Source organism: Pseudophryne corroboree, chromosome 2 (genome assembly GCF_028390025.1).
Source record: "Pseudophryne corroboree isolate aPseCor3 chromosome 2, aPseCor3.hap2, whole genome shotgun sequence".
Taxonomy (NCBI): domain Eukaryota; kingdom Metazoa; phylum Chordata; class Amphibia; order Anura; family Myobatrachidae; genus Pseudophryne; species Pseudophryne corroboree.
Genome location: NC_086445.1, coordinates 414,897,872 through 414,924,039, shown reverse-complemented (window position 1 = coordinate 414,924,039; position 26,168 = coordinate 414,897,872). Strand labels below are relative to the sequence as shown.

The following is a 26,168-nucleotide window of genomic DNA, read 5'->3' as shown; positions in this document are numbered from 1 at the left end:
GATTGTGTTAAAATTATTGTAGAATAGACAGAGTATTTTGCTGCATAGAATGTACTTTCCCTCTCATTAGCTGCATATGTCCCCCGAATCCCAGGTTCTGTAATAGCAATCGTATGCAAAGAGGCTGTGTGCTACGGTCAGTAACCATGCTGTGTTCTCAGTACAATTTACTGCTTTGAACACCATGCCAATCATCATGCTGCTAAAGTTTAAACTAATTTGTTAATAAGATCAGGCAGATTATTGTAATGGTGTTTTAGAGATATATTTACTAAAGGTCGCTCTTCGTTTATTTTTTATGATCCACAACTGCTGAAAATTGATCAAAAACAACATTGTGTTTTGGGGGCTATAACACAGATGTAAAAACAGATGCTTTTTTACTGTATATATAATTTTAAATATCACTTAAACATTACATCAATATAAAATCAATAGATATTGACCCTTAGTCAGGTCCGAAAATAGGATTCCCGGCATTCGGACAAGGCAGTAATTTGGTGGCCTGGCAGAATCCCCTCTCTCCTCCCCCCACTACTGGCAGTTTGCATTGCGATGATGGAGTGCACATTGATGGTGCTGGGGTGAGGGACATGCGGTGGGGGTTTGGCAGCAGGAAGAGGAGGCAGAGCAACCTTCTTGGCGCCCACTTGAATCCAGCGCCCAGGGCGCTTGTCCCTCTAGCCCCCCTAGTTGCAGCCATGCTTTAGTAAATATATCACGAGTGTATGCATGGCTGCATGCACAGACTTTTAACAGCTCTTTTGAAACCTGAGCTCTGCCCCTTAAAAGAGAACTCTCAAGGTCACTGCCAATTCCCTATGAACCTATTGCTGCACATCAAGTAACTAAGTTGTCTGTTAGTATACTTATTCAGGCTTGATTACCTGGCCACCCACTTCTGTCCAACTCCTCCATCTGTTTGCTATACCTGTTTAAATTACCTTCATCTCTGCTAATTTGTGTATTAATCTTATCTCTGTTGATGACTACTCATCTGCTACCTGCTAATTGCAACCTACAATCCCAGAATGATAGACAACATTTATGCCTACTATCACCATAACTACAATGTATCTAAAGCTGGCCATATACTAGGCCGATATCGTGTATGAATCGATCGATGTATTGTGTGCACATCGTGCATGTTTTATGCATGGTTGCGATGCGATGCACGCCCCGCGGGGTCACAAGTCGCATCAACTGATCATATGTGCTGCACATATGATCAGTCAATACCGGCAGCAGTGAATTATGGATCGTATGATAGATTGCAAGGTGCAAAGTAGCACCTTATGATATCATACGCCGGGGAGCTGCCGGGGGTATGGTGAGACGTGTAGTGTATGGCCAGCATAACTCTTGAAATGAACCTGATGTTTTTTGTGTTTGTCCTTGTCTGCAGTGGCAAATGCAGGATTTCTAGAGGGGGGTTCCCAAATACAATCCACAATCTCCCGCTCTGCGGAACATTGGAGCAAGTGCGGGAGTTTGGGCAAGTGGTAGAAGGACCTAGTACCAACCCTGGACATTAATGTACACATTGGTCTTTTTATACACTGGATACCGTGTTGAATACAATATTAACATTTAACACTATAGGTGGTCTATTTTAAAAGCTGTATCAAACATATTTAACTAAGATAAATAAAATAAGTGGTCAGGTAAAAGTTAAACATCCCATAATGAATAAATACACAAACATTAGAGAACAAGTAGGAGACATAACAGTACTTTCCAAGCACACATTCTTCCACCTCATGATAAGGTGCCTGTCTCTTCTTCCTGGTAGCTACTCTCTGGTCCACTACAGTGACTGAGGGTTCAGATCCACACACACAGAAAACTGGTAGAAACAGCAGCTACCAATGGGCACGTGCAGTAGCTCTGTCCCTTAAACTGCAGGTTGTGTCGACAGCTCTCGTAATCGTATTATATTCTATTGCTATTGTTGTCATAATCTGAGTCACTGGCCAAGAGGAGGGGGGTTTCCAGGCAACCGGAATCTTCCCCTGTGTTTGCCTATGGTCTGCCAATCTTTTGTCCATTCCTAGACTATTTACTTTACACCAAAGCATACTTTTATTTATTTATACCTCTTGATTTGGTATTATTGCCTTCTGTTATTCACACTGCAATATCTTTCCTGACTATTGCTATTAGAGTCTTCCCTTGAAATATACCTTGGGTTTATAAAACACCAGGCTCATGTGACACACAGTGAAACTATTCTTGCTTATCAGCAACACATGTGCCTGATTTACATCAGGCATACATAACATATTTGCATCCATTTTTTATCACTTATTTTGTTTGCATCATATGGATTCAAATGTATGCATTAATAGAGTCGCTAAACCATTTCTAATACAGCACTATACAACATGCACAAAAAAAATAAATGTTTTACTTAAATATGTTTTACTTAAATATGTTGGTTCAGCCCCATAGATGCAGGCAATGAGGGTGTAATTACACCCAGTGTCGGACTGGGGCATGAAGGGCCCACCGGAGGAATGCTGTGGTAGGGGCCCATGTTTAGAGGTGTGGGCAGTCTCCAGGGGGGGTTTGGCTAACCATTATAGAGAGCATGGTCTGGGTCCCTTGATAAATATATACAGTAAACACTACTAGTGCATGCATGATAATGTACCAGATTAATAACAGCAATGCACTGTAGAGAATACACCATAGTCCTGTGCTATATAAGGTAACAGATACATAATGTATAATTCAAGTACACAGTCTTGAATTTGATTCCTGGGAGGGGGTGGCAGTAGGGCCCACCGGGGGTTTCCTCTGTGCCGCAGGCGTGTCAGTGCAACCCTGTTTACACCCAACTTACATGCAACTCTAATTATGTCCCAATGTGCATGTGCACAATAAGACAAGATATTTGGAACTCTAATTATTGTAGAACATTTAGGTTAAGAATACTTAACTTTCAAAGCTGTCCCTCTTCTCTGGATATTGACAGTATTTCCAATTGGGCTTTGTCCCTTGTATAAAATATTATCTGTTATCCAAAATAGATAGATAGATAGATAGATAGATAGATATTCATACTGTCTATAATTATATGTGTATTACAGTATTTTATCTTTTATGAACAGAAAATACAGTCCGATTTATTGAGTCATGAGATTAGTTTGGATGAAATGAAGAAAAGAAATCAGGGAAAAGAAATGTCTAAAAAGGTTCTTTTACAAATTGATATTGCTCAGGTAAGTGAATTATTACTATAATTATTATTACTATAAGAAACTTGTATGAGATGATGAGCTGTAAGAGGATGGCATCTTAAAATAAACAGAACAGTTCCAGGTTGGTTATTTGTTAACATGGGACCAGTGGTGAAGGTTAAGGGCCTGTAAACAAAATACTGTAGGCACTAAAAGTCAGGAAAAACTATGGAGACGTGCTTGCAGTTGTAATAGTAGGTTATAAGCACACCTGATAGAAAATTACAATTTTATGTCCCTTTTTCATGGTTGGCAAGCATCAAAAAAGAGGTATAGTATAATAGGCGTCATTCTGGAGAAGCCTGGAAGATAGGCTGAGGAAAGATTTAAATCTTGTCTACTTTAAAATTCTTTGTTTACATTTTGTGATGTTAAGCAAGTAACAAAATATTATTTTACCTTATTCTTATCCTACAGTATATTATAAAAGGCTAACGCTGCTCTTCACGTCTATGGGGCGAATTGAAATGCATTTGTACACCGGCTGCCACTTGGTGGCACCCGATGGAGCAATACTTGAATTGAAATGCATTTGCATGCTGGCTGCCACTTGGTGGCACCCGACGGAGCAATTCAAGTATTGCTCCATTTGGGCACACACATCCGCTGGTGTTGATATTACTGTTATGTTGTTCCGTCATTTTAACAGGCACACATTAAATGACTGTCCTTTATGGAGAACAGTTTAGCCTGTAATTCCAACAAAAAAAGTGTTGTAAATTTTGAACCATAACTGCTATTTTAAATCTGTTTGCAGCAATAAACTTTTCAGTAAAGTATGATGTTGTTTGACATGTCAAATGACCTCCTTTCCATTTGAAAAAAAATGACTTAGATTCAAGATGGCCAATTTCAAGATGGCGCCCATGTTCGGTACCCTAAAAGATAGCCCACCTCACCCATACCTTACTGGAGTATTAAGTTTTCCCATTTCCTGCACAGTTTTTTTAAACAAAAGGGTGTACTGCGACTTTTGAATCACCCTGTATATATATATATATATATATATATATATAAAAATGGATGTATGTGTATATGCGTGTATGTATGTATGTATGTATGTATGTATGTATGTATGTATGTATGTTCCAGCATAGCTCTGGAATGCCTGGAGCAATTTACACCAAACTGGTACACATATGATTTACAATCTGGAAAAAAAATACTGCAGAGGTAAGACACCCCTAGCACCCCTTGAGGTGGAGGTGGGAAGGGGGTGACATATAAAAATCCATAGGTTTTGGGCATAACTCTGGAATGCCTGGAGCAATTTACACCAAACTTGGTGCCTAATTTAGATCTGATTGCAGCAGCAAATTTGTTAGCACTTGGACAAAACCATGTGCACTGCGGGGGGGGGGGGGCTGATATAACATGTGCAGATAGACATGTGCAGATAGAATTAGCTTTGAGTAGGGTGTGTTCAATCTGAAATCTAAATTGCAGTGTAAAATTAAAGCAGCTAGTATTTGCACTACACAAAATAACCCACCCAAATCTAACTCTCTCTGCAAATGTTATATCTGCCCCACCTGCAGTGCACATGGGGGGTAATTCAAAGTTGATCGCAGCAGGATTTTGTTTAGCAGTTGGGCAAAACCATGTGCACTGCAGGGGAGGCAGATATAACATGTGCAGAAAGAGTTAGATTTGGGTGTGGTGTGTTCAATCTGCAATCTAATTTGCAGTGTAAAAATAAAGCAGCCAGTATTTACCCTGCACAGAAATAATATAACCCACCCAAATCTAATTCTCTCTGCACATGTTATATCTGCCTCCCCTGCAGTGCATATGGTTTTGCCCAACTGCTAAAAAAATCCTGCTGCAATCAACTTGGAATTACCCCCATGGTTTTGCCTAACTGCTAACAAATTTGCTGCTGCGATCAGATCTGAATTACCACCTTGAAAACATATGACTTACAATCTGAAAAAAAATACTGTGGAGGTAAGACACCCCTAGCACTCCTAGGGATGTGGGTGGGAAGGGGGTGACATGTAAAAATCCATAGTTTTCAGGCAAAACTCTGGAATACCTGGAGCAATTTACACCAAACTTGGTATACATATGACTTACAATCTGGAATAAAAAACTGTGGGGGTAAAACACCCCTAGCACCCATAGAAGGTGGGAGTGGGAAGGGGGTGGCATCTCAAAATCCATAGTTTTTGGGGCCGCTGAGATGAATAGTGACACTCAAGATGCCCTTTAAGTCCAAGTTCAGCCTCCATCAGTATGGGGGGGACGAAGACAGGTTGAAAAATAAAATGTCCAAAATGTCAAACATTAGTGTCAAATCCATAGTTTTCGGGATCGCGAAGCTGATCGCATTTTAAAAATTGATATGTTCCTTAGACTGTCTGTTAATATATGGGCTATGGATCTTCACGCTAATTCTATTAGGGGTTGGGTAGTGAACGTAAACTTGAAGATGGGTGCAATGAAAATAGTCATATTGTGTTAAGATTTCCACGTGGGTGATCTGTATATATATAAATAAGGAAACCCTCACTCACTCACTGACTCACTAATTCTCTTACTTCCCAATAAGTTAGGAAGCTGAAATGTAACATAGGTATTCTTCAGGTGGGAAATAGGAAAATTTCGTAAGAAGAATTTTAATAAATCTTCCATACGGGGATGAAAAGGAGTTGACATAATGATGTCATTACTCATGCGTGGCTTGGGTTGCATGAACGATAATGCCCAAGAGTGGATCAAAATTTGGATTGCACTTTCAGTATGTAGAATGTAATAAACTACAAAAATGTTCCAGTCACTTTTTACCGTATCTGCTACGGGTGCTCCTCCAGTAACACCAAGAACCATGGATTAATATTTACTTACATGAAGACGTCTCTAATTTACATCTTTATAGATTTACCAACCCACAAAAATCTGAAATTCCCATGTGAAGAATGGGTGAAACAGCTAGTTAATCAATAAAAAATAATAACTAGATTACAGGCCCTTATGAGTTGAAGTATGTAGTGGAAGGCAGGTGAAGGAAGGAAGGATTGATTATAGTAAATTTAATATTATATTTATTCTGAAGCAAATTTATGAGTGAGGAGAGTCTAGAGATGTGCATGAGGACTTGGGTTTTCCCACCAGACTCTGATTCCAAATAAAAACCAAAATGTCATCATCCACACATCCATCGGATCTTGCAGGTCTTGTCCTTTGTTCAGGATGTCTGCAATAAAGTGAAAAGGAAATATATTTAATTAATACAAAAATTAGTTGTGTACAGTATATTGGTCAAACACATACATATGTTTTCATGGTACATACTGTGCGTAAAGCTAGTAAGGCAACTAAACTCTCCACCCTCAAATAGCGAACATTCTCCATTTCAAAATTCCTGAAATTGCTGTAAAAGGAAGAAATAAAGGAATAGCTTAGAAACAATTTGACAGCAGTTTAGTAATACTTGGCCCATCTAATAACACAAAAACTAATTACCATTTTTTTGTTGTGAGCCTGGAAAATTTTGGGACATTTTTGCCATTCTTCAAATTTTTCTAAAAGACCTAGTGGCAGTGATGCAGGTCATTCAGCAAATACTTTTGACATTTGATCCAGACTGAAGGAACTGCCTGCAATTATTGGTGACATGTCTACTGTGACTGCATATGATACGGTCACCACTCAAAAAATGGTTGATTATTAATTTAGTCACAGCATTCTAAATAGACATGTCATAGACAGTCTGTTCCAATACTGGCAGAAAAAAGCAAATTTGGAGGCACTTGCAAAAACCGGATTTGCTTCACTTAAGTTGCCCAACCTGCAGTGTTTACTCAGAAAGAGATTTCAATGCATCCGGGAACCTGGATATACAGTATACTGAGGAACAGCACAAAATACTAATAAATATATATATATATATATATATATATATATATATATATATATATATACTGTATATATATATATATATATATATATTTTTTTTTTTTTTATTATTAATAAAAAAAAATAACACTGGGGCAGAGACTGGATGGACAGATGGACAGAAAACTGAAAAGCCCTTTTCACTGGAAGGTGAAGCAGCAGCCCCTGGATGTACAGTTTACTGGTGCACAGCACAAAATATTGTGTTTCTTTTTTTAATGCTTGGCCAAAGACCATGGATGAATGGACAGAACACCCTTAGATGGACGGAGCAGCAGCAGCCCTTTGATGTATATACTGGGAGGATGGACACAGCACAAGTTTTTTTTTTTAAAGAATGTATTTTACTATTTTTATTTTGAGTGGACTGACAGAACACCCTTAGATGTATAGAGCAGCAGCAGCAGCAGCCCTTGGCTGTATATACTGGGAGGATGGACACAGCACAAAATATAAAAAAAAATATTTTAAAAAAATTACGCATTAGGCAAGGCTCAAGATTTCAGTTCACAAAAAAATTAATTTGGCAAAGAAGAATAAAAAAGACAAAATATAGATGCTGTTATCATGATTTTCATTTATTTTGGATCAAATTCTTCTGTTGCTGAAGGTAATTTTCGAAATGCAGAAGGTGCACTATACAAGTATGTAGAGTTTATTTACATTAAGTTTGTTTAAATTTAGTTAATTTATATTATTATTAATATTAATTTCAATGAATCACAATGTTGTGATAAGAAGAATCATGAAAATAGGACAATAAGTTATAACATAAGAATATGAGCTACTTACGCTGGACCCTGAAATGGATGAAGCACACCTGAATGTGTACTAGGAGGACACAACACAAAATATAAAAAAATTCTTCTATATTGGGTGGACTGACAGAACACCCCTATATGGACAGAGCAGCTGCAGTCCCTGGACATACACTGGGATGACACAGTACAAAATATTAATTTAAATCAAAATATATATATTTTGTTTACACACTGCATTTACAGTGTTGCACAAATCAGTCAGAAATATATATTATTACACACTATGGTTTAGTTTCACTGACAGTGTCACACAAATGAGTCAGAAATATGTATTTTTTATATCACACACTGTAGTTACAGTTTCACACAAATGAGTCAGAAATATATATTATTACACACTGAAGTTTAGCAGGGATGATGACATTTTGACTCTCTTTCGGATCTGAGGCTGGTGGGAAAACTCAATCCAGGCTCGGAATCCTGGCTTATATCTCAATGTTTGAGTGGGTCCGGTATTTGGAGAACTGGACCCAGTCATCTCTAGTTCAGAGTTTCTTGGGTTTGAGACAAATGTATGTCTATACTTATTATATAACATGAGAGCTGCTTAATTGTAAATTGTTTTAGGAATGTCATTGTTTATGAACCTTTTTGAAACATTTTTCATATTCTGATTTTACAGAAAAAATTGCAAGAGGTTTCTACAAAGTTCAGATTATTCCAGAAACCAGCAAATTTTGAGCAGCGTCTTAAAGAGTCTAAAAGAATTCTGGATGAAGTGACCTCAGAGTTGCCAATTCTGGATATGAAGAGTGTGGATCAAGACACAGTTCAAACACAGTTAGATCAATGTATGGTAAGTACAGTTTTGCTTGGATAATGTTTCCAACTGTGAGAAATAATTTTGTATACAATAGTTATGATTGTTTTTGGTAAGCTTTAGAAAAATCACAAATAATATCATGCCAAAGGAAGGCAATCAGTTTTATTTCAATAATGCATTATACTCTCAATGGCTAGTTTTGGGGTATGCCTGTGTAATGGGTACCTGAAGAGTTCCACACACAGCAGTTTAATATGAGAAATGACATCTATAGAATAAAATACAATAGATGTAGAGGATGGTTCTTTCTAAAAATTAGATACTGATGATGTTGAAAAGCCTGCATAAAGAATAAATAGAGGCCTCAATGGTGTGTGAGGATGTTGTGGCAGTTGGAATAGTACTGCATTATTAACAGAACATGTGAGTGATGTGCAATTTAATAACACACAATACAATTTTAAAAAATCTTTGAGGTAGCATTTATCGATAAATTCTATAAAAAAAATTCTATTAAAATGGTGGCCCAGACTACAGGGCATGACGAGAAAAAAATATAGAAAAATGGTTGTCCAGACTCCAGGATACTACAAGAAAAAAATGAAATGGTGGCCCAGACTCCAGAGCACAAGAAAGAAGAATACAATGGGCGCCTAGACATCAGAGAACAACAAGAAAGATGAATGAAATGGTGGTCCAGACTCCAGAGCACAACAAGAAAGAAGAAAACAATGGTGGCTCAGAATCTAGAGCACAGTAAGCACGAAGAATACAATAATTGTCCAGACTACCAGGGCATGAAAATACTCTCATAGAGAATATGAAAACAAAAAACTTTAGGGCTGAAATTCCAGGATTACTTCCATCATATTCTGTAGTGTGGAAAGGATTCAGTCACATGTTTTTCTGTAAAGCAGTTCAAAGTAAAAGCCTTTGTCAGGAAGCACCAAAGGTCCTCACAAGCAAAATATTCATAGTGTATGTCCAGCATCTATCTGGGAATTCATGGATCTTATCTGACCTGGATGCACTAAGAATATATGCTAGCTCCACTCAGACCTACTAATTATGGGTTCTGTGGCTGTCTTTATTCCTATTTGAACTGCAAACTGAAATATGGAATTGTGAGGACAAGCAACATGGAGGCCTTTGTTATTCTGCATGCCATACCTCCCATTGGGGGGCTAGATTTTGATGATGACCATCCCCATCTGTTGCTAAGCTTTCTTATACCAAACCAATCATCCTGGACTTCCTGTCCAAAAAGTTTGAGCAGGATACAGAGAAGCTGGATGTCTCTGATGATATTGCTTCACCTATACTAGATTATTTTATATGGTCTAATTAAGTTACTTGCATAAAGAAGACTGGTGAGTGCTCCCATTTACTGCTACTATATTGGAATGGTGAACACAGGGTTTCACCATTGGATGGCACCCCTGCATGTGATTAATAACGTGAGTGTGGACCAAACGGAGATATATATATATATATATATATATATATACATACATACATACACATATTTCCACCAATGTGGAAAGGGGCACTCATTAATAGACTTAATTTGCTTAAAAGTCCATTTTATTCACATAGTTCATATGTAGCTATTACTGTCGACATTTCATTCCCCCAACGGGGTCTTTCTCAAGACTGGCATGATATCGATATAAATGATCATTCAAAGTAGAGTCATACATATAGATCCATGATACAAATATCTATCAGAGAAAATAGAAAAATACATATAAAGAACAACTTAGACCATGAGGGGTCCCCACAGGCGCCATAGAAAAATTGTTAAAAAACAGACACCCTAATCACCAATATCTATCTTGCTTCACCTTAATAACAGTGAGAAATAATATAATAGAGAAGGGGTCACCACAAGTGAACTATGCCTCAAAAGACACAAAATAGTAATAACACTCAAGGTCACATGTATATTGGCACCATATATAAGGTACATACAACAAGCTCGGCTGTAAGTATCTAGACTATATAGGACAAAAAATATATATACATTAATTAATTTTATAACCAGAGATGAGGCAAAACCATTAAGGCACAAAACACACAACCACTTACTGAAAAGGGTTCAAAGTGTAGTTTCCTCCAAACAAACAACAATTATTATTATTATTATTATTATTATTATTGTTATCCTTTATTAATATGGCACCACAAGGGTTCTGCAGTGCCCGATTACAGAGTACATATGCACATAATCAATACAGGAAAACAGTCACTTACAGTTGAAGACAATATAGGACAAGAACAGGGTAACTAAGCATAACTACACCAGTAGATGACATAGAGATAGATTTCAAGGTGGCCAAAAAACTGCAGGATTTGAGCAGTTGAGGATTATTAAAGTAAGAAAAGGATAAGCACATGAGGGAAGAGGGCCCTACTCATAAGAGCTTACATTCTAAAGGGGAGAATAAAGACAACTATGAAAAAGAGAAACAAATTCTAAGCTAATCAACTTTAAATAATAACCCTACTGTGAATGCTACGGGATAGATAATGTACTTACAGACACATCTCTTCATAAGGACATACCACGCTGACAGCACAAATCGATGGGCACTGAACACAATATTTATAGCTATATGACTGGAAGTAGTATCCATGACCGGAAGTAACAATAGATATACTGGAGATACTTTCATTCAAACAATATAATGATATAAAAAAATGGGAAACTCAACCTTCACTTAACATAATAAAAGCACTGACAACCGTTGCCTCAAAAGGCAGCTGGCACACTCCAAACATATTAGATGTCCAGAGCGCATAAGGAAAAGGCGGATGTACTTTGTCTTCCACCTAGCCGGAAACAGGAAGTGTTCACCGGCGCTCAATTCCACCGTAGGCTTACACTACATTGCGTGCTTCCAGGGCAGAGAAAGTCAGTACACAGCGGTCCACCACTGAAGGACAATCACATCAATTGGGCACCCATGGGAATCAACGAGGTGGGGACTAATTACATTAAACACGATTCCTAACCAATACACACATATGAAAATAATATATCAAAATACATCATATATATATATATATATATATATATATATATATATACACACACACAAAAAAATTCAAAGAAGGCAGAATGTACTATCTCTGGAGAACAATGATAATACTGTTATTGTAATGGTGTAAAGCCACATTGAAAATATTACCTAGAGAGCAGAATCACAATATGACCCACATATATTTGTAATTGTACCAGTTCTAATGCATTTAGAGTCATATTTCTCAATACATTGTAAACAATTCTCAAAATTTTAAAATAGAGGTAGTATAGTGAAACAACCTATGTGGACAATTTTACACACGGGAAATGCCTATATACATGAGTCCCAGAATAAGACTCCAAGGTATATAGGCTTAAACTGTCCTTTACTTAGTTACTTGTGTGCCATGGAAAACCCCATACACATACAAAAATATAATTACCAAAGGTTCTTCAAAACAATGTATATATAAATATATATATATATATATATATTTTTTTTTTTAAACAAACATTATTTCAGCATACTGTAGGTCTCAGTGGTTAACTTCATCACTGTTGCCATTGACAATTTTATCATTATTGTCATAGGCATCATCATCATCATCACTGATGTCAAGAAGATCATCATCTTCTTCCACCAATTATTATTATTATTATCCTTTATTTATATGGCACCACAAGGGATCCGCAGCACCCATTACACAGTACATAATCAAATGAGCAAACAAGAAAACAGCACATACAGTTCAAGACAATATAGGACAGGTATAGAAAACCAGGGTTTAGGTGCCATCAAAGGGAGTATGAAGTACAGTATAAGAGTGTAAGTAAGAAAAGAAGAGGCATATGAGGAAAGAAGTTCGTGCTCTTGGGAGCTTATAATCTAAAAGGTGAAGGGCTATCAGACCGGGGTGACACAGAAGGGGTAGACAGTGAGCATAGACAAGAGGGTTAGGAGGAGAGTTGGCTGGGTTTGGTGAAGAAGTGGGTCTTGAGAGCCCGTTTGAAGTTTTGTAGAGAGGTGGAGAGTTGGATGGGGAGAGGTAGAGAATTCCAGAGATAGGGAGCAGCATGTAGAAAATCTTGTAGGTAGGAATGGGAGGAGGTAATCAGTTGGCAGGAGAGATTGCATGCATTAGCAGAGTGAAGAGGATGGGTGGGAATATAAAGAGAAATAAGGTCAGAGATGTAAGAGGGAGAAGAGTGGGTGAGGGCTTTGTACTGTAGGTGAGTGTGAGAAGCTTGAATTGTATTCTGAATTGTAAGGGTAGCCAGTGAAGGTCCTGCAAGAGAGGAGATGTTGAAGAAGTACGTTTGGTGAGGAAGATGAGATGGGAAACAGAATTGAGAATAGATTGGAGTAGAGAGAGGCATTTTTGAGGGAGGCCAGATAGGAGGAGATTGCAGTAGTCCAATCTGGAGATGACCAGTGAGTGGATGAGGGTCTTACTAGCGTCCTGGGTGAGAAAGGGTCTGATCCTGGAGATGTTTTTGAGATGTAAACAGCAAGTTTGTGAGAGGTACTAAATGTGTGGTTTAAAGGAGAGGGAGGAGTCAAGGATTACTCCAAGACATTGCACTTGGGGGCTAGAGGAGATAGTTGTGCCATCAATGGATAATGAAATTGCGGGAGGTGAGGTTATGTGGGAGAGAGGGAAGATAATCAGCTCAGTCCCAGAGATGTTAAGAATAAGAAAGCACTGGGAAATCCAGGAGGAGACAGCAGAGATACAGTTGGAGATACGAGTGAGGAGAGCAGGGAAGAGGTCAGGGGAGGAAAGGAAGATTTGAGTATTTCAGCGTAGAGGTGATATAGTAAAAAGAGCTAATGAGCTCACCTAATGATGATGTGTAGAGAGAGAAAAGGAGAGGCCCAAGAACAGAACCTTGGGGGACACCTACTGGTAGAGGAAGTAGGGGGGGAGGTGTAGTCATGAGAGGAGACAGAGAAGGAACTGTTAGAAAGGTAGGAAGACAGCCGGGAGAGAGCAGTATCATGCAAACCAAGGGAGTAAAGGATTTGCAGGAGGAGAGGGTGGTCTAAAGTGTCAAAAGCAGCAGAGAAGTCAAGGAGAATAAGCAGAGAGTAGTGGCTCCTGGATTTAGCAGCAAGGAGGTCATTGCAGACTTTTTCATGAGGGCAGTTTCAGTGGAGTTCAGAGGATGGAAACCAGACTGGAAAGGGTCAAGCAGTGAGCGGGAAGAAAGAAAGACAGTGAGGCAGTTGTAGACAATATGCTCAAGGAGTTTGAAGGCAAAAAAGAGGAGATAGATAGATTGGTAGTTGGAGAGATTGGTTGGCTCAAGGGTAGGTTTTTTTAAGAATAGGGGGAAAAAGTGCATACTTGAAGGCAGAAGGGATAGTGCCTTATGAGAGTGAAAGATTGTGTAGATGGGCAAAATGGGAACAGGCAGAGGAAGAGAGGAAGTGGAGAAGGCAGGAGGGAATAGGATCAAGTGGGGAGGTGGAGGGGGTGAGGACCGGATGAGGACCGTGGCTTCCTCTCCAGATACAGGGGAAAAAAAGATGTCAGAGTTGGTAGGAGGGAAGTAGTGGGGGGTCGGGAAATGGAGAAGGGGGGTTGCTAAGGTTTTTGTGGGATTTTTTGTCCAGATGAATGGAGTCAATTTTGGATGTGAAGTAGGTGGCAAAGTCAAGAGCAGAAAGTGAAGGGAGGAGTTGAGGCGGGGTGGGCAGAGGAGTGAGTTGATAAAGAGGTGCAGTGGGTTAGAGGATTGGGAGGAGATGAGGTTATTGAAGTAAGATTGTTTAGAGAGGGTAAGGGCAGCAAAAAAGGATGAGAGTATAAATTTGTAGTGGAGGAAGTCGGCCTCCATTGTTGCTCAGTGGTATGTGAGCATTTTTGCAGATATCTGGTGCATTTGGTGTGCCAGGGTTGAGGTGTTGATCTACGAGGGTGAATAGTGGTTCGTGGGGCACCAACATTAGTTCATCCTACTGAGGGCACCAAGAGGGGAAGGGGGTGCATGAACTTATTACCCTTGGCTTGTTGGAATTGTTGAAGGGCCTGGCAGGGGGCCTGGCTCCATGACCACCCCTTTCTTACTTGTCAGTAGCAACCTCTCTTCCTGTGTGCTGGGCTGCAGTGGATCCAGGGAGCCTGCTGCCAACGCTATTCTCCAGGGACCCAGGGAGCCTACTGCCAGTCTCCTCTGCCTGCATAATGAGCAGAGAGGGAGCAATCACACTTATCATCTCCCCCTGGATCTGAGTCTGATGGAGATGTGCACAGTGTCCTCCCCACTCCCATGCAGTGACCGGCAGCACTGCATAGTATTCTCATATTTTTTTGTTTACAGGGGCATGGCCACACCTCCATGGTCAGGCCTCCCTATAGTAACTGAGCCCTGCCCCCTCTCTCTAGGGCCCTTTCTCCACTGGAATGTAGCAAACCCATGTTTTAAAGGATGACTATGGTGTTTTCTCAAACATTGTGAGTTCATTTTGATTAACACAAATCTCTCTACATTTTGGGGTAGTAGTCTCCTTTGTTGATCATTCAAAACATCCCCTGCTGTGTACTTTACAGAGTGCACACTCAAGGGTGTTCAGCTTAAATTCTCCATAACTCATGTGTATAAGCTGCTCCAAATTCCCTTCTTTCCCCCTAAAATCCAGTGGACAATCTGTGGTGCTAACTTGTGCATTGACTTTAAAGTATTCCTGGGATACGGTCGTTAGGTCGACACAGCTTAGGTCGACAGTCATTATGTCGACCACTGAAGGTCGACATGGTCAATAGGTTGACATGGTCATTATGTCGACATGTACTAGGTCAAAAGGTCAACATGAGTTTTTCAAAATTTTTCATTTTTTGGATTTTTTTCATACTTAACGATCCACGTGGACTACGATTGGAACCTTTGCCGAGCAAAGTGAGGCACCTTGCCCGAAACATGCCGAGCGAAGCGAGCCTTGCTAGGGGACATAGTGCACTAATTGGGGTTCCCCGTCACTTTACAAAGAAAACGATGCCAAAAAAGTTTTTTTAAAAACATGTCGACCTTTTGACCTGTTGACCTAGTACATGTCGACTTAATGACCATGTTGACCTATTGTCACTGTTGACCTAATGCATGTCGACCTACCATGGTTGACCTAATGACTGTTGACCTAAGTTGTGTCTACCCAACGACCCATACCCGTATTCCTCTAGCATTCCACAAATTGACCCTGCTTCACAATGAGAGTTGTCACCGTCAGAATTGGGCATTTTATTTAAGCCTGCCCAATGTTATAACAACGATCTTTTGATTCATTGTCTATGAATCTCTGAACAATAAAGTTTTTGTTGGCATTATTATTACTACTATCACTTATAATAAAAACAACAACAACAACAACAACAACAATAATAGCATTAGTAGATGCTGACGCAGAGGATGTGGCACTTGAGACTTGGTCAGTCAACTTTCTCCCAATAAACTCTTTACATGTCTTTAAATCTGTGTAATTTGGAAAAAAAGAGATGTTGCACACCCTTGGGTCATTGTATTGATTTACTAGGCCAACATACTGTACTCCGCAGAATCGCTTGCTTTCATCATATCCTCCTTCCGCTTTTCTAAATGCTTTACGAGTATGTTAATTAGCGGTATAAGTTGACTCAAGCTTGCAGTGTCAGAACTCACTTGGTTTGTTACACTTTCAAACAGATTTAGTAGCTTGCATACAACTTAAAGGATTCTCCATTGTACTGCAGATGGGGTAACATGCCCCCTCTCTCACTATGGGGGTAATTCAGACCTGATTGCTCGCTAGCGTTTTTTGCAGCGCTGCGATCAGGTCAGAAGTGTGCATGCGCATGCACCGCAATGTGCTGGTGCGTCGCACAGGTGCAAAGCGGATCGTTGCTGTGCTGTGATGGGTTTTACGAAGAATCTATTCGCACAGCCGAACGCAAGGAGATTGACAGGAAGAAGGCATTTGTGGGTGACAACTGACTGTTTTGTTGGAGTGTTTGGAAAAATGCACGCGTGTCCAATGATTGCTGTCATAACTGAAAGAAAATTGATGGAAACAAGGCTATGATTCGCCTTCTTAGTAGTGATGAGCGGGTTCGGTTTCTCGGAAACCGAACCCCCCCGAACTTCACGCTTTTTACACGGGTCCGAGGCAGACTCGGATCTTCCCGCCTTGCTCGGTTAACCCGAGCGCGCCCGAACGTCATCATCCCGCTGTCGGATTCTCGCGAGGCTCGGATTCTATCGCGAGACTCGGATTCTATATAAGGAGCCGCGCGTCGCCGCCATTTTCACACGTGCATTGAGATTGATAGGGAGAGGACGTGGCTGGCGTCCTCTCCGTTTAGAGTAGACTAGAGAGTAGTAGAGAGTGACACTTGATTTACTAATTTTGGGGAGCATATTAGGAGTACTACTTGCTGATAGTGTGACCAGTGACCACCAGTTTAATTAATCCGTTCTCTGCCTGAAAAAAAAAACGATACACAGTGTGACACAGTCACATACCATATCTGTGCTCAGCCTCAGTGTGCCCTCAGTGTGCTGCATCATCTATGTAATACTGTATATCTGACTGTGCTGAGTGCTCACTGCTCACACAGCTTAATTGTGGGGGAGACTGGGGAGCAGTTATAGCAGGAGTACATATTTTTAACAGTGCACACTTTTGCTGCCAGAGTGCCACTGCCAGTGCCAGTGTGACTGACCAGTGACCACTGACCACCAGTATATTGTGATTGTCTGCCTGAAAAAGTTAAACACTCGTCGTGTGGTGTTTTTTTTTATTCTATAAACGCATTCTGCTGACAGTGTCCAGCAGGTCCGTCATTATATAATATATACCTGTCCGGCTGCAGTAGTGATATATATATATTTTTTATATCATTATCATCCAGTCTATATTAGCACTGCAGCAGACGCAGTACGGTAGTCCACGGCTGTAGCTACCTCTGTGTCGGCAGTCGCTCGTCCATCCATAATTGTATACCACCTACCCGTGGTGTTTTTTTCTTTTTTCTATCTTCTTGATACTAGTAGCTTACTTTAGGAGTCTGCAGTGCTGAGCTGACAGTGTCCAGCAGGTCCGTCATTATATAATATATACCTGTCCGGCTGCAGTAGTGATATATATATATATTTTTTATATCATTATCATCCAGTCTATATTAGCAGCAGACACAGTACGGTAGTCCACGGCTGTAGCTACCTCTGTGTCGGCAGTCGCTCGTCAATCCATAAGTATACTAGTATCCATCCATCTCCATTGTTTACCTGAGGTGCCTTTTAGTTGTGCCTATTAAAATATGGAGAACAAAAATGTTGAGGTTCCAAAAATAAGGAAAGATCAAGATCGACTTCCACCTCGTGCTGAAGCTGCTGCCACTGGTCATGGCCGAGACGATGAAATGCCAGCAACGTCGTCTGCCAAGGCCGATGCCCAATGTCATAGTACAGAGCATGTAAAATCCAAAACACCAAATATCAGTAAAAAAAGGACTAAAAAATCTAAAATAAAATCGTCGGAGGAGAAGCGTAAACTTGCCAATATGCCATTTACCACACGGAGTGGCAAGGAACGGCTGAAGCCCTGGCCTATGTTCATGGCTAGTGGTTCAGCTTCACATGAGGATGGAAGCACTCAGCCTCTCGCTAGAAAAATGAAAAGACTCAAGCTGGCAAAAGCACAGCAAAGAACTGTGCGTTCTTCGAAATCACAAATCCACAAGGAGAGTCCAATTGTGTCATTTGCGATGCCTGACCTTCCCAACACTGGACGTGAAGAGCATGCGCCTTCCACCATTTGCACGCCCCCTGAAAGTGCTGGAAGGAGCACCCGCAGTCCAGTTCCTGATAGTCAGATTGAAGATGTCAGTGTTGAAGTACACCAGGATGAGGAGGATATGGGTGTTGCTGGCGCTGGGGAGGAAATTGACCAGGAGGATTCTGATGGTGAGGTGGTTTGTTTAAGTCAGGCACCCGGGGAGACACCTGTTGTCCGTGGGAAGAATAGGGCCATTGACATGCCTGGTGAAAATACCAAAAAAATCAGCTCTTCGGTGTGGAAGTATTTCAACAGAAATGCGGACAACATTTGTCAAGCCGTGTGTTGCCTTTGTCAAGCTGTAATAAGTAGGGGTAAGGACGTTAACCACCTCGGAACATCCTCCCTTATACGTCACCTGCAGCGCATTCATCATAAGATAGTGACAACTTCAAAAACTTTGGGCGACAGCGGAAGCAGTCCACTGACCAGTAAATCCCTTCCTCTTGTAACCAAGCTCACGCAAACCACCCCACCAACTCCCTCAGTGTCAATTTCCTCCTTCCCCAGGAATGCCAATAGTCCTGCAGGCCATGTCACTGGCAATTCTGACGAGTCCTCTCCTGCCTGGGATTCCTCCGATGCATCCTTGCGTGTAACGCCTACTGCTGCTGGCGCTGCTGTTGTTGCTGCTGGGAGTCGATGGTCATCCCAGAGGGGAAGTCGTACTCGTAAGACCACTTTTACTACTTCCACCAAGCAATTGACTGTCCAACAGTCCTTTGCGAGGAAGATGAAATATCACAGCAGTCATCCTGCTGCAAAGCGGATAACTGATGCCTTGGCATCCTGGGCGGTGAGAAACGTGGTTCCGGTATCCATCATTACTGCAGAGGCAACTAGAGACTTGTTGGAGGTACTGTGTCCCCGGTACCAAATACCATCTAGGTTCCATTTCTCTAGGCAGGCGATACCGAAAATGTACACAGACCTCAGAAAAAGACTCACCAGTGTCCTAAAAAATGCAGTTGTACCCAATGTCCACTTAACCACAGACATGTGGACAAGTGGAGCAGGGCAGGCTCAGGACTATATGACTGTGACAGCCCACTGGGTAGATGTATGGACTCCCGCCGCAAGAACAGCAGCGGCGGCACCAGTAGCAGCATCTCGCAAACGCCAACTCTTTCCTAGGCAGGCTACGCTTTGTATAACCGCTTTCCAGAATACGCACACAGCTAAAAACCTCTTAGGGCAACTGAGGAAGATCATCGCAGAATGGCTTACCCCAATTGGACTCTCCTGTGGATTTGTGGCATCGGACAACGCCAGCAATATTGTGTGTGCATTAAATATGGGCAAATTCCAGCACGTCCCATGTTTTGCACATACCTTGAATTTGGTGGTGCAGAATTATTTAAAAAACGAGAGGGGCGTGCAAGAGATGCTGTCGGTGGCCAGAAGAATTGCGGGACACTTTCGGCGTACAGGCACCACGTACAGAAGACTGGAGCACCACCAAAAACTACTGAACCTGCCCTGCCATCATCTGAAGCAAGAAGTGGTAACGAGGTGGAATTAAACCCTCTATATGCTTCAGAGGTTGGAGGAGCAGCAAAAGGCCATTCAAGCCTATACAACTGAGCACGATATAGGAGGTGGAATGCACCTGTCTCAAGCGCAGTGGAGAATGATTTCAATGTTGTGCAAGGTTCTGCAACCTTTTGAACTTGCCACACGTGAAGTCAGTTCAGACACTGCCAGCCTGAGTCAGGTCATTCCCCTCATCAGGCTTTTGTAGAAGAAGCTGGAGACATTGAAGGAGGAGCTAACACAGAGCGATTCTGCTAGGCATGTGGGACATGTGGATGGAGCCCTTAATTCGCTTAACAAGGATTCACGGGTGGTCAATCTGTTGAAATCAGAGCACTACATTTTGGCCACCGTGCTCGATCCTAGATTTAAAACCTACCTTGGATCTCTCTTTCCGGCAGACACAAGTCTGCTGGGGCTCAAAGAACTGCTGGTGACAAAATTGTCAAGTCAAGCGGAACGCGACCTGTCAACATCTCCTCCTTCACATTCTCCCGCAACTGGGGGTGCGAGGAAAAGGCTCAGAATTCCGAGCCCACCCGCTGGCGGTGATGCAGGGCAGTCTGGAGCGACTGCTGATGCTGACATCTGGTCCGGACTGAAGGACCTGACAACGATTACGGACATGTCGTCTACTGTCACTGCATATGATTCTCTCCCCATTGAAAGAATGGTGGAGGATTATATGAGTGACCGCATCCAAGTAGGCACGTCAGACAGTCCGTACTTATACTGGCAGGAAAAAGAGGCAATTTGGAGGCCCTTGCACAAACTGGCTTTATTCTACCTAAGTTGCCCTCCCACAAGTGTGTACTCCGAAAGAGTGTTTAGTGCCGCCGCTCACCTTGTCAGCAATCGGCGTACGAGGTTACATCCAGAAAATGTGGAGAAGATGATGTTCATTAAAATTAATTATAATCAATTCCTCCGTGGAGACATTGACCAGCAGCAATTGCCTCCACAAAGTACACAGGGAGCTGAGATGGTGGATTCCAGTGGGGACGAATTGATAATCTGTGAGGAGGGGGATGTACACGGTGATATATCGGAGGATGATGATGAGGTGGACATCTTGCCTCTGTAGAGCCAGTTTGTGCAAGGAGAGATTAATTGCTTCTTTTTTGGTGGGGGTCCAAACCAACCCGTCATTTCAGTCACAGTCGTGTGGCAGACCCTGTCACTGAAATGATGGGTTGGTTAAAGTGTGCATGTCCTGTTTATACAACATAAGGGTGGGTGGGAGGGCCCAAGGACAATTCCATCTTGCACCTCTTTTTTCTTTCATTTTTCTTTGCGTCATGTGCTGTTTGGGGAGTGTTTTTTGGAAGGGCCATCCTGCGTGACACTGCAGTGCCACTCCTAGATGGGCCAGGTGTTTGTGTCGGCCACTAGGGTCGCTTAGCTTACTCACACAGCTACCTCATTGCGCCTCTTTTTTTCTTTGCGTCATGTGCTGTTTGGGGAGTGTTTTTTGGAAGGGCCATCCTGCGTGACACTGCAGTGCCACTCCTAGATGGGCCAGGTGTTTGTGTCGGCCACTAGGGTCGCTTAGCTTACTCACACAGCTACCTCATTGCGCCTCTTTTTTTCTTTGCGTCATGTGCTGTTTGGGGAGTGTTTTTTGGAAGGGCCATCCTGCGTGACACTGCAGTGCCACTCCTAGATGGGCCAGGTGTTTGTGTCGGCCACTAGGGTCGCTTAGCTTACTCACACAGCTACCTCATTGCGCCTCTTTTTTTCTTTGCGTCATGTGCTGTTTGGGGAGTGTTTTTTGGAAGGGCCATCCTGCGTGACACTGCAGTGCCACTCCTAGATGGGCCAGGTGTTTGTGTCGGCCACTTGGGTCGCTTAGCTTAGCCATCCAGCGACCTCGGTGCAAATTTTAGGACTAAAAATAATATTGTGAGGTGTTCAGAATAGACTGAAAATGAGTGGAAATTATGGTTATTGAGGTTAATAATACTTTGGGATCAAAATGACCCCCAAATTCTATGATTTAAGCTGTTTTTTAGGGTTTTTTGAAAAAAACACCCGAATCCAAAACACACCCGAATCCGACAAAAAAAATTCGGTGAGGTTTTGCCAAAACGCGTTCGAACCCAAAACACGGCCGCGGAACCGAACCCAAAACCAAAACACAAAACCCGAAAAATTTCCAGTGCTCATCACTACTTCTTAGATGATAATCTACCTCCAAGAGCAGCAGATCAGACATTCTTCTTGGGAATTATGGATTACATTGCAGAAGTCAGATTGTATTGTTCTACTTCATACTGTTCCTGAGGAGGCCAATGTTGAGGGTGTTAGTGGTGAAGATTGCATAAGTAATGTAACCATGCTGCTGTTACTGGACTGCTTATTTTACTTTTAGGGATGAACCATTTGCATGACTGCACTGCAAATGATGTATTAGCGAGGAGGTGCCTAGGTGGATAACATTCCTACCTGAACTTACAGTATATTGGTGTCACAATAGCTACAGGTGGCTTGACAAACATTGCCTGAGTTGTGGAAGAAATTGTTCCACACCTGAGAGGTTGATTATTTGGTCTTTTTGCTAGACATAACAACAATGTGGGATTGTTTTTCCCTTCACCGCATTTCATTTTCAGTAGCGCTGGGTCCTGTTTCTTTTCTGTGGTCTAACAATGTGCTTATCATGGACATGAGGTGTGACCACCATCTTCTTCATGTACAACACAGTCACCATCATCATCCTCGTTGTCAGATACACAGTTATCACCATCATCCTGTTGCAGATTAATAACATTAATATTTCCACCTGACTAATGTTGATTTATGTTTATCCCCCCTAATATTTTAAGTGAGAGATGCATAGGAGCCATCCCCTGGATGTGTACTCTGTAATAGTGACAGGCAGATAGCATTCCTCTGTTGACACAGCACAGATGGTTACTTCTTTTGTATATAGATTTAAGAAAATGTCCCTTTTTATTTAAAATGTATTATTTAGTATTGTCTTTCCTCCTTTGCTTACACATGGTAGTGTCAAAATGGCAGGAGAGCATCCTCACAGTGCCCTTATATAGTATCTGACCAAAAAAATTGTGAGCACTGAGAATTATTGGAAAATTATGTTTTATCTGCTGCACCTTGGTACCCCTATATTCGGTTCTGTCATATTTATCGGAGTACAAACCACTTCTCTCTAGTTAGAAGATGTGTACATTCTAGAAGAGTGTAGCAAAGATCATTTTGGACTTTTGTTTTTTTTACACTGTATTCTGATATGTTAGTTCTTTAGTAACATTACTATACTATACTTTAAGTTTTAGATACATCTTTATTTAGCATAAACTGGTTGTTCTCTGTCACTTTTTATGTACATGTCTCAACAAATTGTTTACTAAAAGTAATTTTACAAAATAGTTTGCTATAAGAATTAAAAATCAGGATGTTTGTATTTACAACCTGATGTTCAAAACTTTCATTTATCCACACTTCCTCTAGAACCCTATATGGGGTACACTAAGCTCTTTCCACTTATAAAACCCTCCCCTCTGTCCTGGCCCTTCAATTAGTTTGTCTAGTGCCCTTTAGAGCAAGGCACATTATTCTATTAGGGAAGTTTCTTTTACCTGTTTGCTGTTTTCTTTGTTTTGGTTAAGTGCTTTACTACTTGTGCACATAGGCGTGCGCACGGGGGGTGCCTGGTGCGCACAGGCACCCCCTTATGTCCGGCACCCCCGCACTGCACGCCTGCAATCTGAACATTGATGTCTGCTTTAATACCCGATGGTTGGCGCCGCGTGCGGCTCTGCACTCGCACATCTGAGCAGAGCCGCTTGCGGTAGCGCCGGTGAGGGTACAATGCGGCGCCGGCACAGCTGATGGGGCAGTCAGTGTATGATGCCCCTAACAAATATGGCGGCCGCTCCGGGAGGAGGGCTGCTGCGCATGCCCGGCTGCAGCAGCTCCTCCTCCCATGTTCCTTTGCGGAGTTGGTCAGACTCCGGGGCACTGCGCCACCAGCCCACCACTGAGCCAGGACCATGCTCTAGCCGCCACCACAAAGTGCAGGAGCAGAGCAGCATATGAAGCAGTGTATTTTTAATAAAAGTAAGGCATTTCACCTGTATTCAAATGTGTCTGGGCACGTATATGTATATATATATATATGTGTATGTATGTATATATATATATATATATATATATATTATATATATATGTATATATATATATATATAATATATATATACATAATTATATATATATATATATACACACATATATATATATATATACATATATGTGTATGTATATATATATATATATATATATATAAGCAGCAAACAGCGGCACTCCTAACGGACTTGTAAATTAGACAAGACACTTAGGTCTGATAGCGAAGTTTTGGATTTGACTCCGTCCTCAGGCTACAGGTAAAGATGCACCTGTAGCCTGAGGACGAAGTAAAATCGAAACTTCGCTATCAGACCTACTGTAGGTGTCTTGTCTCATTTACAAGTCGGTTAGGAGTGCCGCTGTTCGCTGTTTCTGTATCCAATTGTTAGCTGTGCACCACAACAGTTATCTGGGAATACTGATTAGGAGTGCCTACTGATTTGGAGGATATATATATATATAATGTGTGTGTGTGTAACTATATATATATATATATATATATATATATATATATATATTGGCTGATTGGCTGCCGGGTCCCCGGCAGATTTGAAATAGTAGCGCCGGGTCATAGGAGCCAGTGCAGTGCCGCACCACCAAAGGCCGCCGACCACAGCCTCCTCCGTCCTCCTCCGTTGCACTGCCACCGCCCTCTGCCTCCTCCTCCACTGCACCACCGCTGCCCTCAGCCTCCTCTGCCGTCCTCAATCCTTCTCTGCACCATCTCCGAGGCCTCATACTGTGTGGTATAATGTGAATTTCGGCTCATACCGTGTGCTATAATGTGAATTTCGTCTCATTCTGTGTGGTATAATGTGAATTTTGGCTCATTCCGTGTGCTATAATGTGAATTTCGGCTCATTCACTGTGCTACAATGTGAATTTCGGCTCATACTGTGTGCTATAATGTGAATTTCGGCTCATATTGTGTGGTATAGTGTGAATTTCGTCTCATTCCGTGTGCTATAATGTGAATTTCGTCGCATTCCGAGTGCTATAATGTGAATTTTGGCTCATATTGTGTGGTATAATGTGAATTTTGGCTCATTCCGAGTGCTATAATGTGAATTTCGGCTCATACTGTGTGCTATAATGTGAATTTCGGCTCATACCGTGTGCTATAATGTGAATTTCGGCTCATACTGTGTGGTATAATGTGAACTTCAGCTCATACCGTGTGCTATAAAGTGAAAGGGGCACCAGTACTAGATAGTATAAGAGGTCCTACTATTGTGATGCATAATGTGTATAATGGGTATGTAATGTGGCAAACTATACTGAAGGACACGTCCCCTTTTGAGTGGTCATTCCTTCACTTTATCATACCCCACTTTACAATTTCCACTTCGACCACTGTATGTATGTATGTATGTATATATATATATATATATATATATATATATATACTCACACACTCTAGCCCAGTAGGCGATGCTAGTCACGCCACTCCAGTCGTGCACCCCCTAATAAAATGTGCTGCGCACGCCTATGCTTGTGCACAAGATGCAGCCAATTGCAGGTAGTTCTTGGCTGCTACATTGTAAACTGCTGCCACAGTCCTATCCACTGGTTGCCTAGAGAGATCACCAGGTCACTGGACGAGAGTGTCTTGGAATTCTCAAAGCTCCTCCTGTGGCCGCACAGTTAGCAGAGTGGCCTATGATTTAGGTCTGCAGGTGTCTCGCTGCTGACACCAGGTAGTCTTCTGTAAAGTGGTCTAGTTTATTAGGGGCCACACTCTGCTGCAGCTGCCTCTCACTTTGGGAAGTAATGGTAAGGAAGCTATTCTACGTACGGTGCCATTTCTTCACTGACCTGCCTACAATGAGGTTCCTTCCAGAAAGCCTCTGAGATGTACAAAATTTTCATTTTTCTGTGACAGAGAAAGCTTTAAGCAAAGTGCCTGTCCCTTCCCACATCAACGGCTTCC

General features: G+C 41.6%; 1 protein-coding gene across 12 annotated transcripts in view; it reads left to right on the top strand.

The window, feature by feature from the left end:
• Nucleotides 1-26,168, top strand: part of DMD (dystrophin) — a 3,641,189-nt gene that overhangs the window by 1,524,439 nt on the left and 2,090,582 nt on the right. For all 12 annotated transcript variants that reach the window (XR_010221499.1, XM_063953479.1, XM_063953476.1 and 9 more), the window contains 2 exons: nucleotides 3,114-3,224; nucleotides 8,583-8,756. Coding sequence is in view for 11 of the 12 variants with exons in the window: in XM_063953479.1 (XP_063809549.1) it covers nucleotides 3,114-3,224; nucleotides 8,583-8,756 (285 nt within the window). In the remaining variant the exon portion in view is untranslated. The remainder of the gene's footprint in view (nucleotides 1-3,113; nucleotides 3,225-8,582; nucleotides 8,757-26,168) is intronic.